Source organism: Lactuca virosa, chromosome 2 (assembly GCF_052849685.1).
Source record: "Lactuca virosa cultivar CGN04683 chromosome 2, Lactuca_virosa_CGN04683_v6, whole genome shotgun sequence".
Classification (NCBI taxonomy): domain Eukaryota; kingdom Viridiplantae; phylum Streptophyta; class Magnoliopsida; order Asterales; family Asteraceae; genus Lactuca; species Lactuca virosa.
In genome coordinates this window covers 313682244-313701229 of record NC_136427.1, presented here as the reverse complement: position 1 = coordinate 313701229, position 18986 = coordinate 313682244, and the positions used below count along the sequence as shown (strand labels likewise).

General features: G+C 41.0%; 2 protein-coding genes across 2 annotated transcripts; both read left to right on the top strand.

Moving 5' to 3' along the window:
• Positions 1-683: 683 nt before the first annotated feature.
• LOC145161717 (vacuolar protein sorting-associated protein 26B) lies at positions 684-3200 on the top strand. Its single transcript, XM_079081326.1, has 11 exons — positions 684-751; positions 997-1045; positions 1131-1205; positions 1585-1659; positions 1765-1837; positions 1914-1958; positions 2038-2149; positions 2226-2292; positions 2372-2416; positions 2489-2720; positions 2794-3200. Exons 2-11 carry the CDS (start codon positions 1043-1045, stop codon positions 2973-2975), a joined length of 909 nt encoding a protein of 302 aa, XP_078937452.1. The 5' UTR covers positions 684-751; positions 997-1042; the 3' UTR covers positions 2976-3200.
• A 13422-nt stretch (positions 3201-16622) lies between these two features.
• LOC145158801 (uncharacterized) lies at positions 16623-17523 on the top strand. Its single transcript, XM_079077644.1, has 3 exons — positions 16623-17255; positions 17327-17432; positions 17516-17523. Exons 1-3 carry the CDS (start codon positions 16623-16625, stop codon positions 17521-17523), a joined length of 747 nt encoding a protein of 248 aa, XP_078933770.1.
• The last annotated feature ends 1463 nt before the right edge of the window (positions 17524-18986 follow it).

Here is an 18986-nt window from a genome sequence, read left to right as displayed (position 1 = left end):
TCGTACCGACAGTTCATGTGTTAGGCTACTCTCATTAGTAACTAATTGTTTCAGTTGGTTGGGCTGAAAATTAAAAAAAAACAAAGAAAAACCTTAAAACTCAACGCGCCTTGGTGCACCATACATGAGTTGTCATTTTTTTTTTCTTTTTTATTTGTTTGTAATTCTTTTTAGTTAAATATTATTTTGTAACTAGTTTTGTTTTACTTTTATTAAAAAAATTAACAAAATATACTAAAATACTTAAAATAATTTTATCTACAAATAAAGACCAATATTGATATATTTTAAGAATTTTTTTATTTTTTTTTATATTGTCTATATAATCTTAAAAATAATAACAAAATTAGGTTATAAATTGAATAAAGCATACTATGTAGCTGGTATGGTATAATAAAAATTAATCATAGTTAATATGATAGTTTGGTTTGGATTTGTTTGTTAATGGGTGTAAAAGGTTGGGTTGTATAGATGGAAGAGAAAGAAATTAATTTTTTAAGAGATAGTTGTTGGTTTTTAGTAACGGGCGTAAACTACCGGATTCTGATTTCCACGCCACGCGCCAGTAGGCAGTAGAGGAAATCGTGACGACGGACATCTGGCACTTGTCTTCTTCTATTGCCTAAACATTGGGGTCGTCGTCTCCGCCCCCTCTATTGCTCTATTGCTGCCTGCCATAATCAAGTCTTCGGATCACTTGCTCAGCACTCAGATCCGTCCATAATCTTCCCCGACTAACTTTCAGTCTCAGGTATCTACTTTCTTTGCTTCTCTGTTTGTTTGATTGTATTTCTATATATCAACATGTTGTTCAGCCCAATTTGTTATCAACCACTAAATAACGAATTTTGGTTTTTTTTAGTAGCAGATTGGAGCCTTTTCTTAAAATTTGTAATCATGATTTTAGGGTTTTGACCTTTTGAATTTAATCAATTTGCATATCTATACCGTGCTAACTTACACGTCAATGCTCTGAATAATTCAAATCGGAAACAGTGAATTTAGGGCTCTGAGAGTGGAAATTGAATTGATCGTTAGCAGCATGGTAAGAGCTCATCCTGAAGATTATATTTTATCTAATATTATAACTGTTGCGTTGGAGTATAAGATGCTTCGTTGGTATGTTTCAGAATTACATTTTAGGAGCTTTCAAGCCGGCTTGTAATATTTCAATCACATTTGCCGATGCCAAAACTCGGAAGCAGGTATGTTATAGATGAATCGTGAGTTTATTTATTATAAGTGGTCTTTTTATTGGATCAATGTGCTGTAAGTCTTGATTTAAAGCATCTGACACAACTCAAGCAGTGATGATTCTTAGTGTGAAATTATGTACGAATGAACAATATTTCAAGTTAATGTCATGAAGATTGGGTTTATCTCATGTGCTAAGTATTGTCTATTGCCATGAAATTTCTGATGTTTATAGCAACATCAGCTTACAAAGCACATGCTCTTTAATTGTTAATCACTGCTTCTCCTGTCAAGATTTCCTGTAGGAAGACAACTGGTTAAATTTTAAGATAGAATAGTACTGGTTTTGTGCTTCCATAAGGAAGTTTGTTGACTATATTTGTGATGTAGGTTCCATTAAAGAAAGAAAATGGTCAGACAATGCTGGTCCCCCTCTTCCAAAGTCAAGAAAACATTGCTGGAAAGGTACATATGTGACAATTGACTATATATGGTTTATTTATTGTTTTGTTGCTTTGATCATTTATTGAGGCTAGTCATATGATGGAAAGTGTGGTCCATTGTTTGTAGATTTGTTTAGAACCCTCGCAAGGAAAGAAGGTTGAACACAATGGTATCAAAATAGAGCTCCTTGGGCAGATTGGTGAGTTTGTGTAAATTTGTAACAAATTAGTATATTATAATTTATAATAATATATTTTTTGTTTTTTGTTTTGCAGAGATGTATTTTGACCGGGGCAACTTCTATGACTTTACCTCCCTTGGTAGGTTTCTGTTACCTAAGGGCTAAGGGTAACTTGATTTTACTACAACATCGTGAATCTGTTATGTTGTGTTATGCAGTTCGTGAACTGGATGTTCCTGGTGAAGTGTATGAAAAGAAAACGTATCCTTTTGAATTTTCAACGGTTGAAATGATGTACGAGACATACAATGGAGCAAATGTGCGACTTAGGTAAGTTAAAAAAAAAAAAAAAATGTTTTAGTTTCAGATGAAGGTAAAGTAAAAATAAGATATCTCATTCTCTCAGGTATGTGTTAAAGGTGACCATCAATCGTGGTTATGCTGGTAGCATAGTGGAATACCAAGATTTTGTGGTAAGAGAAAGGGTTATACTTATACTTGTGATGTATCTATGTAGTATCTAATATGTATGTATGATTTTGATTGCATCAGGTGCACAACTACACCCCAGCTCCAGACATCAACAATAGCATTAAGGTGAGTTTTACTTTTAGTTGGGTTGATTTCACAAGAAAAGCATTGAGAAAAAAAAAATGAAAAATGACACAGATGGAAGTTGGAATCGAAGACTGCCTTCATATCGAGTTTGAGTACAACAAAAGCAAGTATGATCTAAAAGACGTGATCATTGGGAAGATATATTTTCTGCTTGTTAGAATAAAGCTGAAGAATATGGATCTTGAGATCAGAAGACGGGAATCCACTGGTTCTGGGGCTAACACTCATGTGGAGACAGAAACCCTAGCAAAGTTTGAGCTCATGGATGGAGCTCCTGTCAGAGGTAATAATATAAGTATTCTTCATACTTTGGAATCAAATGTCTAATTTGAGTTGAAAAAATGTGTTTAATTTAGGTGAGTCGATTCCAATCAGGCTGTTCTTGAGCCCATATGAACTCACACCAACACACCGCAGTATCAACAACAAATTCAGTGTGAAATATTATTTGAATCTGGTGCTTGTTGATGAAGAAGATCGCAGGTACTTTAAGCAGCAGGAAATCACAATATACCGGACTCCTCCTCAATCCTCCTGATTCCTGATTCCGCTTGCTTCATTTAGAATCTCATACATACTCTGCTTAACAAAACACATTTTTCATTTGTATAGGTAAAAAAAACATTTGTGTAGATTAGTTGTGCTTTTTTTTTTTTTTGATACTTTTGTCTTTTAACCGTTTCTTATTGAGATTATTGTTAATGAATATGATGAAACAGCAAATTAATCATTTGTAATTTTTTTAAACCAACAATTTGGCCCTTTTCTACTACATGTTCTAGAAGGTTGGTTATAGCCTAGGGTCCCCAATCTCCACTTGAATTGAATGAGATAGATATATAATATTGGTTTGGGTTTGGGCGTTTGGCACTTGCCACTTTGTCATTCATTTTTGACTAATTTTGTTTCCATTCGTTAAATATGCATCATCTGTTTGACCCAAATTCGGTACAGATCCAATCTCAAACATGTTTCTATTTCTTTATGTTTTTTTTTTGGAATTATTTTACATGCCTATCTTAATGATTTATGATTTTAGTTTTGATATTATTTCTAAACCCTCAACATGTGCAACTCTTGCTCTTCTGGAGATGTTGTTGACCGGTGGATTGACCTGTTGATGTTGTCGGAGTAGCAACGGAGAGTAGTTAATCGGATGTCGGAGTTGCTGCTGTTGGCGGGGTAGCAACAAGGTGGGTCACTTGACCCACCTAACTTTTAAATCTTGTTTACAACTAATATATAAAAAACATATGTGAACCACATTAATTTGTTTTAGTGACCTACCATAAATAGTTTGGTTTAAATATGTAAGATTTAGCCCATATTTTGTATTTCATTAGCCCAAAGTTGAATTCATTTAGCTCATTACATTTAAAATTAGATTAAAAAAACCAATTGTTGCTTCCTCTAATAGACAAGTACAATTATAATAACTTTAAATCTCTTTTTTCTTATACGACATTATACGACATGATCCGATCCGGACCCTCAGCTAGTATTTGTTTCATTTTATATCTGTTTCATTTAAATAGTGGACCACGTGGTTATACGTTCTAAACTCGCCGTTACTGCAAACAAAGGAAACTTTGCAAAATGTTTACAAAGAATCTCAATCAATTAAGTATTTTAGATATTTATATCTAAAGATAATCATAAAATTGACCATATTTTTTTGTGGAATATATTGACCCAACTTTTTAATGTTTGGTGAAATGACCATCATGCGTGAGACATTGTGTTTTAGACTTGATCAACTGAATATCGGAGTGTCAGATTTCTTTGAGAGATGATAATTAAAATGTTCCGAAGTATAAAACTTCATACTAGTTGGTACGAACATATATTTAGGAATTATGTTATATGACATTTTTTATTTTGTAGTCTATTAATTTTTCCAACTTATGTGCTTAAAGTTTTGATAAACTTACCTTAAGCATCATTGATACATATTTGTATTGTTAGAAATGAGTTCATCAAACCGAATTAATAAAGAAAATTTTTCCAACCTTCCTCTCCGTGTGTACCGTTACAATTTGAAAAAAAAAACGAATCCGATAATAGTTGCCTACATTAGGAAAGATGACTATGATTGGATTGAATTTTATTGTGTGGTAAGATTCCTTTTCATTAAGTCTTTTGACTAATGGTCTAACAATTTGTAGATTCAGACGTATCTAAGTTGTTTGCGGTCGTTGATCATAACACATGATGTTGGTGATTTTAGTGTCACAATGTCATTTTATGTAATTGGAACTAACATGTGAGCTAAGGGGCTTCATAATTTGTACTCTAATATATGTACGGGTTTGTGCGGAGTGCACGCATGTATAATATCGAATTAGAAGCCGGTTCGACGACAAGTCGGGGGTTCGGGGGCAGCGCCCCTGGGTCCGGAGTTTCCAAAGGGGCAGCGCCCCTGGCTGGGGTCCCGCTGCCAGGTCAGCGGGTGGGGTCAAAGGGAAGAGCCCCAAAAACTCTTCGAATTTTACATATGAGAACATAGTGGGAAAAACAAATTCTTGAGGGTGATTATGGTAAAACTGACGAAATTCATCAGTTTTGGAAAGCCTAAATCCTCATTAAAATCCGGATTACCCTGACTTGCTTCCAAAGCAACCCATGACGGTCAACCCTAAGAGCAACCCTAATCTCGTTTATTATATAAACGACTCTTCTCTTTGAGAAGAGATACACGAAAATGATTAGCTCTCGTTTTCTTCAAACGAACATAAAATCCTTCTAGAAATTTGGCTTACGTTTTTTGTACCTAGATTCGTAAGTGTCCTCTTGGATTATCCTAGGCTGAATTTCTTGCAACCTATACATATGGTAGAAATATCAGTTCGGAAAGTGTTCACATGATCCACGGGGTATCCAGATCTCCAACATAAATCCTATTTTCTCCAATAATCGAACATATATTTCTTGTTTCTGGAGATGGGAGACTCAATCCGCAAGACGACCATAAAGTTTACAAAGCTGGAGAAGTTCGAAGGTGTCACACCCCCAAACCACACGGCGGAAACGTCCGGGGGTGGAGGACTTAAATTGTAGTATCACAACACATGCATCATAGTAATCAAAATACAAACAACCATTGTATTTAAAAAGTATAAGTATTTACATGTGTTCAATCATTGTATATTGAACCAAAATATATGTAACACCCATAAAAATTGAGTCAAATTAAAACATTTTCATTCATTCAAAAACCATTAACTTCATACATCTCGTTTTCAAAATAGTTTATTATCACATTATCCCCCAGAACCATATCATAAAAATCGTAAAACATGAGGGGCGGTACGATCATGCCTTCGCCTTACCACGATCTCCTGAAGTACCTGAAACATAACACTACAACTGTAAGCCCGAAAGCTTAGTGAGTTACCCCCAAAATACCAACCACACATAACATACTCATATCATATCACAAATGGAACAGCCACGCATATCGGGTCTACTGTGTGACTGGTCCGCCCGCACCGGGCCTTCAGTCCACCTGGTCCACCCTCCGAGTCTAGCCATGTACATCGAGTCTACAGTGTGATTGGTCCGCCCGCACCGGGCCTTCAATCCACCTGGTCTACTCTCTGAGTCTACAGTATGACTGGTCCGCCCACACCGGGCCTTCAGTCGGCCTGGTCCACTCTCCGAGCCTCGGCACGTCTGGTCCGCCCTCTCGGGGCCTTCAGCCTATCCGGACCGCTCGCTGGGCCTTCGGAATGTCCGGTCCGCCCTGGGTATGTTGGCCTACAGCACTAAGCAGGACCCGCCTCAACCCAACCCCCGTCAAACAACCATGTGCACATAAAACAAATAATCGCATAACAATCCTCAACCAGACAACAGTCTAACAGATCACATAGCATATCAACATCCTAACCAGGATTCCGACCTAACCGGTCACTAGCATAACATTACCCTATATCCCGGGTACCGACCTTAACCAGGTCACTAACATAACACCATCCTAAATACCAGGATGCAGATCTAGCAAAACAATCACATAACAATCAATACCCGGATTTCCATCCGTTAAAGGGTCGGCCTTGGTGCCGTAGACCCTGTCGATATAGTGAGGATAACTCACCTTGCGACTGCCGAAATACCGCTGGTACCTTGTGGCTGCTATCTGACAATCCCCGCACTGCTGCTCCTCTAGCTCCCCGAACTATCAATGCCATAATAACACTTAGCCCAAAACAATATCCTTGTAAGGGTAAATTGACCATTTTACCCTTAACCCAATCTGGTCCATGACTAAGGCCCAACACCATAATATGAAGGGCCCAACACTAGGTAAGCTTCTCAAGCCCACTAGTGACCCACTAATGACCTAATTTGCTACATTGGGCCCAATCCCTTAATGGGCCTCATCCTAAGCCCAAAATATATTCCTTGGTCCATATAATATGATTTCTGATGGCCCACTAAGGCCCAAATACCCAAACATGCCCCAAACCACGGCCCAAAAACTCACGATCCATACAGACAGAGTACGCGGGGCGTACCCCCCCCCCCCCATGTACGCTAAGCGTACAGGCAGAATGGTGAGTACGCTGGGCGTACATCACTTTACGCGGGGCGTAAACTCGCTGAACTAAAAGTCCTCATAAGTTCTTAATGGCTTAAGCTCTTAAGCCCAAACTTCAGATCCATCGACCAAACATGCCTAGGATCCATAAAGTCTCAAACTTTATCACTTGGGACGTCCATAAAGCTCTTAACTCAAGGTCTTAATCCATTAAGACCCACCTACATCATATATGAGACAACCAAAGCCATTGGGACCTTATTTTTCTCACTCAAGACCTCTCCTAAGGTCTGAAAGGACAGCTAATCTCAACCAACTCACATCATGCATCACTTTGGGGTTTAAGGACAAGAAATGATGTCAAAACTTCATAACACCAAGATCTACACAAAATAGATGACAAGCAAGAGACTTTATACCTCAAAAGGGCTCCAGAAGATGATGCATTCCCAGATCTACGAGCTCCAGCCACCCAACTCCTTCCTTGACAACTTCCTCTTTTCCTCTACCAAGCTTAAACCACCAAGATGAGCTTTCCAAGGCCAAGATCTCTAAAAATGGAGGTTGGAACGTTCTGGGTTTCTTCTGAGGTTAGGGAGGCTGATATGGGGGCTAGGGTTGAAGCCATTATGTTCTATATATAGTGGCTCACCCTCAAATTAGGGTTTAAAGACTCTGGACGTACGCTGGGCGTACGCCCCCAACACCCGCGTTCATTTATCCACTCTACGCTGGGCGTAACCTAGCTTACGCTGGGCGTACCCAGCCAATTACATGCATGCACTCCATGCATGCCTAGGACCCCTTTGCCAGATATTTCCTTTAGGGACCATTGTTGACACTATCTTCAAAGTGTCAGAACTCCTTTATTCTAAGTCCGCTTCCGACGAACTTTATATCCATGAAAAGGTGGCGAGAAGCCCTATGCTTCTAGCAACACACCCCGACCCGAAACCTTCTCGAATAAAACCCATTGCCCATAAAAGACCGAAACGCCCTTACTCTTGATCTCGGAAGTTCATAAATAAGTACTTTTCGAACGGGGTGTTACAATTCTCCCCCACTTAAATTAGGCTTCGTCCTCGAAGCCTGCGGCAACACAAACTTTCGGATGATACTCCTACAGTGCATCCACTGATCTCAAACCGGCTCAGTTTCCCTCAAACACAGGTATCGAATCTCTAAATCCATCTCTTCCCTTGCAGGGTTCCGATCAACTGCTTCAAGCCGGTCACCAGCTTCTTTTCTCTGATGACAACGCTCATCAACTGAGTGCCACCTGAAGACACTACCTTACTTCTGTCCCAATCTCCAATCGGGAATCCCTTACCTTCTCCTCTTCCAAGGAGACCGAACACATGCATGCGCATCATCCAACATTGCCACAACGGGCATCTCAACGGGCATCCAACCCGTATGTGCTTCCATATATCTGGTACAATCCCAGTGCTTACTACCAATAACCGAAGCATCTTCGATCATCCTTTTACTCTGCATGCCTTCCTCTCAGAGGACCCATACTCCTTCCGGAGCTACATACCTTTCCTTTCCAGGAAGTCTACTCATCAACCCTTACCGCACCTATAAGTGCCACAGAGCTATACTCCGCTCTACACTATCCATGTAGAGCAACCGTTATTCTCTAACTCCCATATACTCTGAATCCGATCACATAACTAACAAGGCACATGCACGACCTCCAGCCATCTCCATCATCATGATCAATACTTGGGGCCAAACCATATCGATTACTATTGCATGGCGACATTTTACTCATTCTCCTCATATCGATCCACTATCACATACAGAGTCTTCAGCATGACTGGACCGCCTTTCCAGGCCTTCAGCCTATCTGGACCACTCTCAGAACCTTCAGCATGTCTGGACCGCCCTCCTGGGCCTTCAGCCTATCTGGACCGTTCCCCGAGCCTTCGGCCTGACTGGTACGCCTACCGGCCTTCAGTCTATCCGGACCGCTCAAAGACTGTCGCACATCACCCTGATCCATTCTTCTCGGGAATCTCTCTCATGCAGTCTGTTCTAGCCCTCTTGGGGTTCCGAACTCCAGTTCCATTCCCGGAATCCTTTCCATGGCCTAAACCCAGGCCTCACATCGACCAACTACCTTAACTGAAATCATGGTCTGTTCCCTGCCCCACTTGTCTATCACTTGCTCTAATCATGCCATACTCTCGGCTAACAACACTGATAAATCTAAACAGCTAACCAACCCTGGATACTTGCTGTTTTACCGAAGAATTTTCCAATTCTCCCCACTTAGTGCACTGACTACTAACCACCGATGCCCAAAACCGGCATAGCTCAATCGCCCTTACTCCATATATTCCCTCTTATCCATGAACTGACTCCCTCGGGAGTGAGTAACCTCCACCGAATGACCCTTCCGCCATTGTACACCCGAACTCTAAGGAAGTTCGAATCCCAACTGAACACTTCTTGCATCGCAGTCGCTATTCCTAGCAACGAGATCATGTACCTTATCTTTTGTCCAAGAGTCCTCCTGAACGCTAACTACAACTCCTAACTACTAAGATCCTCAATCATACTACGAAACATGCGGAACAAGGTAGACAGATTTACAATACCACATAATCAACAGATAACAAGACATCAAAATGGAAACATACCCGCAGCTGCATCTGGCTCTGCCCTGACCTCCTCTGCCGTAAGCTGGAATGCGCGTCCCTGAGCCCTCGGAGGCTCCGCTCCACCCTGACCTCCACCCATAATCCTCAAAGTGGCCGGCGCTGGAGCCTGCACCGGTCTTGTAACAAGCTGTGGACAGTTGGCCCTCAAGTGTCCAACCTGATGGCAGTGATAACAAATCCTCATATCCTGTACCGGGGCTGACTGTCGGCAATCCCTCGCATAATGCCCCTCCCTTCCGCACTTGCGGCACGTACTACCGGACCTACAAATTCCGGCATGACCCTTCCCACACTTCTCACAAGTGTGGCTGCTCTGACCTCCAACCCTAGAGTCAACGGTTTTGAACCGTTTCGGCGCCAGCTGCGACTACACCGGGGCCTGCCTCTGCTCTCGCAACTGCAACTCCATCTCCAACTCACGCCGCCGAGCGGCCTCCTGTAACTCCAGCAAAGTCTCGTACCTCTGCGTAGACACAAACTGCCTGGTATCCCTCTTGAGCATACTCAGATATCGGGACATCTGAGCCTGCTCCGAAGCAAACTCCGGACAAAACATCGCCCTCTCAGTAAACATCCTGGTGATCTCCGTCACCGACTCTGAATCCTGCTTCAGCTCCAGAAACTCCTGAGCCAACCTCTCTCTCTCAACCCGTGGAACATAACGGGTACTGAACATTTCCCGGAACTGATCCCACGTAACCGCAGCCTGCTGCGCGTCAGAATAAGATCCCGTAGTCAACCTCCACCAGTCCTTCGCTTCGAGCCTTAAAAGGTTCAGAGCATACCTCACCCTCTGATCCGCAGGGCATGAACACGTGAAGAAACAACCCTCCACGTCTGACAACCATCTCATCGCAACGATCAGATCCTGAACTCCATCGAAAGTATGGGGCTTCGTATTATCGAAGTCCCGATACTGAAAACCTCGACCGGTTCCTCCCCCTGCCGCTGGTACAGCCGCGGCAGCCGTCTCCGCAAGAGCTGCATAGCGCTCATCAAAGTACTCAAGCATGGCGGTCTTGATCGACCCAAACATCTCCGGCAACTCAGCCCGGAACATAGCAGCAACCTCATCATGCAGGATCTCACGAATCCTGGCATCCAACTCGTCCGTACTCATCTGACCGATGACCTCGGGTGGCACTGCTCCATCCTGACCACCCTCTCCTGATCCCGATCCCGAACTGGATCCTGCCCCGAAACGTCTCGTAATCGCCATACTGCAATACACCAACAAGACCCTTAGACACATCACATATCCACCCGGGGGAACTATCACATAACCGATACCCTAGAGAGTTTTGACTTCCTTGATACGCGTATGGGTCTTGTGCTTTCAGTAGTACGGGCCCATACTACCTTCCACACCTACCCATATTTGTCTCAAGTATCACCACAACACTCTAACCATATATATACACACCCGCTCAAACCTCAATCTTAGAGGGAAAGCTGCATATCTCATATAAGGATAACCCTAGGCTAATAGGCATCATATAATCAGGCAATTCTATCATGCAAATTCCTGAAGATCCTTAGCCGATCACTAGCATGTTGTTCAAACATATCACATAATCAAATAGCTTGTATGGTATTTTGGGGTCTACTTACTGGCTCTGGCTGATCGTACCCTCTGCATCCTCCTTTACTTATCACGAAAACCTTTTGAAAACCATTTTGAAAATCCCTCCTTGATTTGAGACTGGATTCACACGAATGTTCCTCCAATTCACTCAAACCAAGGCTCTGATACCAACTTGTAACACCCATAAAATTGAGTCAAATTAAAACATTTTCATTCATTCAAAAACCATTAACTTCATACATCTCGTTTTCAAAATAGTTTATTATCAGAGTATCCCCCATAACCATATCATAAAAATCGTAAAACATGAGGAGCGGTACGATCACGCCTTCGACTTGCCACGATCTCTTGAAGTACCTGAAACATAACACTACAATTGTAAGCCCGAAAGCTTAGTGAGTTACCCCCAAAATACCAACCACACATAACATACTTATATCATATCACAAATGGAACAGCCACGCATATCGGGTCTACTGTGTGACTGGTCCGCCCGCACCGGGCCTTCCGTCCACCTGGTCCACCCTCCGAGTCTAGCCATGTACATCGAGTCTACAGTGTGATTGGTCCGCCCGCACCGGGCCTTCAATCCACCTGGTCCACTCTCTGAGTCTACAGTATGATTGGTCCGCCCACACCGGGCCTTCAGTCGGCCTGGTCCACTCTCCAAGCCTCGGCACGTCTGGTCCGCCCTCTCGGGGCCTTCAGCCTATTCGGACCGCTCGCTGGGCCTTCGGAATGTCCGGTCCGCCCTGGGTATGTTGGCCTATAGCACTAAGCAGGACCCGCCTCAACCCAACCCCCGTCAAACAACCGTGTGCACATAAAACAAATAATCACATAACAATGCTCAACCAGACAACAGTCTAACAGATCACATAGCATATCAACATCCTAACTAGGATTCCGACCTAACCGGTCACTAGCATAACATTACCCTATATCCCGGGTACCGACCTTAACCAGGTCACTAACATAACACCATCCTAAATACCAGGATGCAGATCTAGCAAAACAATCACATAACAATCAATACCCGGATTTCCATCCGTTAAAGGGCCGACCTTGGTGCTGTAGACCCTGTCGATATAGTGAGGATAACTCACCTTGCGACTGCCGAAATACTGCTGGTACCCTTCTGGCTGCTATCTGACAATCCCCGCACTGCTGCTCCTCTAGCTCCCCGAACTATCAATGCCACAATAACACTTAGCCCAAAACAATATCCTTCTAAGGGTAAATTGACCATTTTACCCTTAACCCAATCTGGTCCATGACTAAGGCCCAACACCATAATATGAAGGGCCCAACACTAGGTAAGCTTCTCAAGCCCACTAGTGACCCACTAATGGCCCAATTTGCTACATTGGGCCCAATCCCTTAATGGGCCTCACCCTAAGCCCAAAATATATTCCTTGGTCCATATAATATGATTTATGATGGCCCACTAAGGCCCAAATACCCAAACATGCCCCAAACCATGGCCCAAAAACTCACGATCCATACAGACAGAGTACGCGGGGCGTACCCCCCCCCCCCCATGTACGCTAAGCGTACAGGCAGAATGGTGAGTACGCTGGGCGTACATCACTTTACGCGGGGCGTAAACTCGCTGAACTAAAAGTCCTCATAAGTTCTTAATGACTTAAGCTCTTAAGCCCAAACTTCAGATCCATCGACCAAACATGCCTAGGATCCATAAAGTCTCAAACTTTATCACTTGGGACGTCCATAAAGCTCTTAACTCAAGGTCTTAATCCATTAAGACCCACCTACATCATACATGAGACAACCAAAGCCATTGGGACCTCATTTTTCTCACTCAAGACCTCTCCTAAGGTCTGAAAGGACAGCTAATCTCAACCAACTCACATCATGCATCACTTTGGGGTTTTAGGACAAGAAATGATGTCAAAACTTCATAACACCAAGATCTACACAAAATAGATGACAAGTAAGAGACTTTATACCTCAAAAGGGCTCCAGAAGATGATGCCTTCCCAGATCTACGAGCTCCAGCCACCCAACTCCTTCCTTGACAACTTCCTCTTTTCCTCTACCAAGCTTAAACCACCAAGATGAGCTTTCCAAGGCCAAGATCTCTAAAAATGGAGGTTGGAACGTTCTAGGGTTTCTTTTGAGGTTAGGGAGGCTGATATGGGGGCTAGGGTTGAAGCCATTATGTTCTATATATAGTGGCTCACCCTCAAATTAGGGTTTAAAGACTCTGGACGTACGTTGGGCGTACATCATGTACGCTGGGCGTACGCCCCCAACACCCGCGTTCATTTATCCACTCTACGCTGGGCGTAACCTAGCTTACGCTGGGCATACACAGCCAATTACACGCATGCACTCCATGCATGCCTAGGACCCCTTTGCCAGATATTTCCTTTAGGGACCATTGTTGACACTATCTTCAAAGTGTCAGAACTCCTTTATTCTAAGTCCGCTTCCTACGAACTTTATATCCACGAAAAGGTGGCGAGAAGCCCTATGCTTCTAGCAACACACCCCGACCCGAAACCTTCTCGAATAAAACCCATTGCCCATAAAAGACCGAAACGCCCTTACTCTTGATCTCGGAAGTTCATAAATAAGTACTTTTCGAACGGGGCGTTATAATATAGTTATACAAAAGAAGATATGACTCAACAAAGCTCCATCTTCTCAAAAAGCTCGGGGAGTACCTGTGTATTATTTCCCTGAGAATACAAGTAATTTGAAAAGAGAGTATCAACATAAAGTTGAGTGAGTGCATAAGTGTTTATGTTTGAAAGAGTATCTCTGTATCTTGTATATGTAACTTGTTCCAGAAAATCCTATATTTTATGTTGTATATGAAAAGTAGTTTTATTCCCATAAAACCGTTCTCTATGTATTAATGTTTTGTATTTGTATTACTTATGAAAACTTGTAACTGAGAGTGTGCCTGGCTCCACCAGCTGTTGTTGAAAACTATATTGAATCTTTGTATTTTGTATTCTGTAAATTGGTACTTTGAAGGTGTACTTTCGTTTAGTTATTTATACACTAACGTATTGTTAATATCTTTTTAATGAGTTATTATAACCATACTATGACTGATGGCCTGAAACAAACGCTTTGTGGGCATTTAAACTGGTGATAACAATTGCCACTCATCTAACTGTAGCTAGCAGTCTGAGTGCGGGGTTGTCAATCCCGATATAGATCTACACACACTTGTTTCGATCCCCGGCTGGAGATTCTGGTTATAATGTCAGGACTTTTCCTATGTTGTCTAAAGTGAAATAAACAACCTGAATAGAGTGTCTCATAAAAAGCATATAAGCGTTTCATGTATATTAGTTTTGAAAACCCAATCATTCTGAAATAATGATTGACAGTATGTTCATGAATCAAAACCCAATCATTCTGAAATAATGATTGACAGTATGTTCTTGAATTAGTATTCCAAACATGTATTTGATTAGTGTAAATCTTGATTTGTTCTGTATCAAAACCCTAGTTTCTTGTAAGACTGTGTATTCTAGTATACTTGTATCAAGAATTATTGTTCTATGTATAAATTATACCTATTATAATTTATATGTACTTTCTGAATGTGTATTTAACCATGTTTGCATGTAATCCCTTGCTCAGCATGTTACAAAGGTAGTTAAACTGATGAAATAACTATTATATTTATATACATATACAATTTTATATATAAGTAAAATTTAAACGACACTTGGACAAATAACCGGTACTTTAAGCCCACATCCAAACAAGGAAAAGGACCCATAATGAGTTATCAGTCCTAAGTCTTTTAAATCTCATTTATATACATATATATATATATATATATATATATATATATATATATATATATAAATTTTGGGGAAAAATATAAGTTTATAAAAGAGTTTAATGTTTTGAGTATTTTTAATGATTTAATGTTGTTTTATCATGATTTGAAATCATGATTTTATAACACAAAGTTCTTGTGTTATGCTTGTATTCCCCCCCTTAAAACAGTAGAAATTATGAAAATACGGGGGTATGTACTCACTTGATAGGTGGTGAATTGGATAGAGTTTCGTTTCACGAAAAGGAGTTTGTTTGTCGAGAAACCAGCTCAAATTGGGCAGAGTTTCGACAGGAGAGAGGTTACTTCTCGGGAATCTCGGGGATTCGAGGCTTGCTTAGGGTTCGAGACTTGATACCGGGGCTTTAGGGGTTGTATATGAGTTTGTGGAAGTGGAAAATGTGAAAGAGAATGAATTTAGGGGTGAAAAGTGTAAAAAGATCCGGAACCCTCGCATGCCTTATATAGGCCGAAGCCTCGGGTCCGAGGCTATGCGAGGCTGCCACGCATCGGACAGATGGCGAAGGAAGGGGCTACTTCGGACCGCAGGCTCGCTGCTGGCTGGCTCGGACTGGACCGCACTTCAGTCCAATAGAAGAAGGACACGTGCGAAGGCAGCATCCGAGGTGTGTCTCCGGGGTGTCTCATGCGAGGCTGTCCGAGGATGATTGGACCGCGGAGTTGGTCGAATCAGGAGGTGCCACGCATGGCTTCGATCCACTCAGCAGCTGCCACGTGCGAGGTGACGTGTCACATGCGAAGTTGCCCGGTTTTCCTATTTTTCTTTATTTTTGTGCCAAAACTTGCGAAAATCATAACTTTCGCATACGAGCTCCGTTTTTGGCGTTCTTTATATGCACGCGTAGGTAAAATCATACTCTATGACTATCGTTTAGACTTCTTCGGCTAATTTTGACTTTATTTTTAATATTATTATTTTAAACAGACCGGGACGGGAATCCGTTAAAAATTCATAACTTCTTCATCCGACGTCCGTTTTCGTCTGTCTTTTTACCGTTGTACTACTACCGACAAGACCTACAATTCTCGTTTAGGTTGTGTCGGCTAAAAATCGCTCGATCTTTATTTCGAGTTTTTAGTTGTACACTGCTATACTGGAACTTAGAAAAATCATAACTTCCTCATACGAAGTCAGATTTTTCCGTTCTTTTTATGAAAGTTATCGGTTTAACATAAACTACAACTTTCATTTAGATTGTTAAGGCTAAAAAGCCTTTTATTGAGAATTCAGTTTTTACACTGAACAGTGTTTTGTCGGTTTTGTCGCAGATTTTCGATTGGTCATAACTTCTTCGTTATAACTCGGATTTTAGTGTTCTTTATGTTTTTGGAAACCTTGTTACAATCTCTATCACTTGGTTCATCCCAATCGAGATTGTTAAATAATTTATTTTTGAGGGTCAATTATGTAAATATGCACATTATGCTAAAATTTCTTTTTATTATTATAAAAAGAAATACACATTGACCTATACTATTACATAGGTTTGAAATAACGATTTGTTACAGAAGGCGTCGATTTCAGGCGTTGGAAGAAGAAGATGCACTTCATGCTGACTACTGTAAAGGCAGCATACGTGCTGACTACTCCAAGACCACCGGAGGTTGAGGAAGGTGCTACTGAGACAATTAAAGAGATAAGGAGGAGACATAAGTGGGACAATGATGACTATATCTGCAAATGTCACATTCTGAACGGTATGTCTGATGCTCTATTTGATAGCTATTGCGAAGCCTTGTGTGCCAAGGAGTTGTGGGACACCCTTGAATTAAAATACATCACTGAGGACGTTTCTAGCAAGAAGTTCTTGGTCAGTGATTTTAATAATTTGAAGATGGACGATTCAAGGTCTGTCACTGAACGATACAATGAACTCTTTGGCATATATGGTCAGTTTAAACTGCATCGTATGAATATGGATGAATCCATTGTTGTGTCAAGCATCATTGACAAACTTCCTCCTTCCTGGAAAGACTTCAAACATAACTTAAAACATCAAAAGGAGGAACTGTCTTTGGTTCAACTTGCTAGTCATATTCGTATTGAAGAATCTCTTCGTGCGAAGGAAAGTGACAATCTGATAAACCCAAAGGGAAAGTTGAATCTGGACAGCCCTCGGTTCATATGGTTGAAAACAAACCAAGAAATCAGAACCACAAAGGACATGACAAACGTAAGTAGGAACATGTCCCAAGCAACTCCAACAAAAAGAAAAAGGATATGGTTTGTTGGAGGTGCAATCAGGTTGGGCATTGCAAGCGTGATTGTCGTGTGAACTTAGGCAACAATGGTGTTGGAAACAGTGGAGTCAATGGGAAGGTGAACGGGTCTTCGGCCCAAGTTAAAGGAGGTCAGTTTTTGACTAACTTTGATAATTCTAATCAGAATTATGTTTACTATGTCTCATTCATTCCTGAATCATTCTATGTACAGGATGGTGATGTTACTTGGTGGATCGACTCCGGGCAACGAACCATGTATGCAAGGATAAACGGATGTTTGAAACATTAACTCCGCTTGAAGATGGGTCGGTGCTGAAAATAGGAGACGATTCATTTATTCCTATTTGTGGTGTTGGTGTCGTGTTTCTTGAATTTACTTCTGGAAAGACAATTAGGCTTTTTGATGTTTTGTTTGTTCCCAAGATTCACAAGAATCTTGTTAGTTCTAGTTGTTTGAATTATGATGGTTTTAAACAAGTTATTGAGTCGGATAAGTTTATCTTATCTAAGGGTGGAATCTTTGTTGGCTTTGGATATTTAAATAATAGAATGTTTCGTTTGAATATTGTTGTCAAATTATTAATTGTTCAAAAATCTGCATTTGTATCTTCTGCTTCTAATGTTGATAAATCTATGCTTTGACATGTAAGATTAGGTCATGTCAACTTTAGAAGGATGCATGAGATGTCAAAATATGGATTAATTCCAGCCTTTGATATGACTTCTAATAAATGTAAAACATGCATGCTTACAAAAGTGCCAAAACAACCCTTTCCTAGTGTCACTAGAAATTCAGCTGTTTTCGAACTTGTACACAGTGACCTGTATGATTTTCACTCCATTCCTACTTTGGTAAATAAAAAGTATGTAGTCACCTTTATTGATGACTGCACTCGGTTTTGCTATGTGTATTTGTTACAATCTAAGGACGAAGCCTTAGATAAATTCAAAATATACAAAACCGATGTGGAATTGCAATTGGGCAATCCGGTTAAATGTCTTAGGATTGATAGGTGAGGTGAATATATGGATCCCATATACTTCCAATCAGTACATATCATTCATGAGACCACAACACCTTACACACCCTAACAGAATGGTATTGTTGAACGCAAAAATCAAGTTTTAAAGGAAATGTTAAACTCGATGTTGTCATACTCGGGATTAAGTGATGGATTCTGGGGAGAGGCCATGTTAACGGCCTGCTATTTATTAAATAGGGTTCCAAATAAAAGGAACAAAACAGTCCCATATGAACTTTGGTTCAAGAAAAAGCCGAATCTGAGTTATTTTCAGGTTTGGGGATGTCGGGCAGTTGTAAAACTCACCGAGCCCAAAAAGAAAAATTTGGGAGAACATAGAATTGATTTTATATTCATTGGATATGCTGAACATTCCAAGGTATATAGGTTTTATGTAATAGAACCTAATGATTCAGTTTCGATTAACACCGTTATCGAATCACGGGATGCAATTTTTGATGAGATGCGTTTTTCATCGATTCAAAGTCCTAAGGATCTGAATTTTGGTACTAATAAAGTGCAAAATTCAAAAAGTCAAGATGGTGGTAATGTACAAGAACCACAAGTGCTTCGCAGAAGCAAAAAAGGCCAAATTGCGAAAAATTTCAGATCCGACTTCCAACTGTATTTGGTGGAAGGTTCAAGGGATGAAATTAATCT

Coding starts and splice junctions, on each gene's coding strand:
- LOC145161717 (XM_079081326.1), top strand. Junction 2,150..2,225: donor GGAGCAAATGTGCGACTTAG/GTAAGTTAAAAA, acceptor TCATTCTCTCAG/GTATGTGTTAAAGGTGACCA. Junction 2,721..2,793: donor GGATGGAGCTCCTGTCAGAG/GTAATAATATAA, acceptor TGTTTAATTTAG/GTGAGTCGATTCCAATCAGG.
- LOC145158801 (XM_079077644.1), top strand. CDS start 16,623: ATGCACTTCATGCTGACTACTGTAAAGGCAGCATACGTGCTGACTACT. Junction 17,256..17,326: donor CCACAAAGGACATGACAAAC/GTAAGTAGGAAC, acceptor AGGTGCAATCAG/GTTGGGCATTGCAAGCGTGA.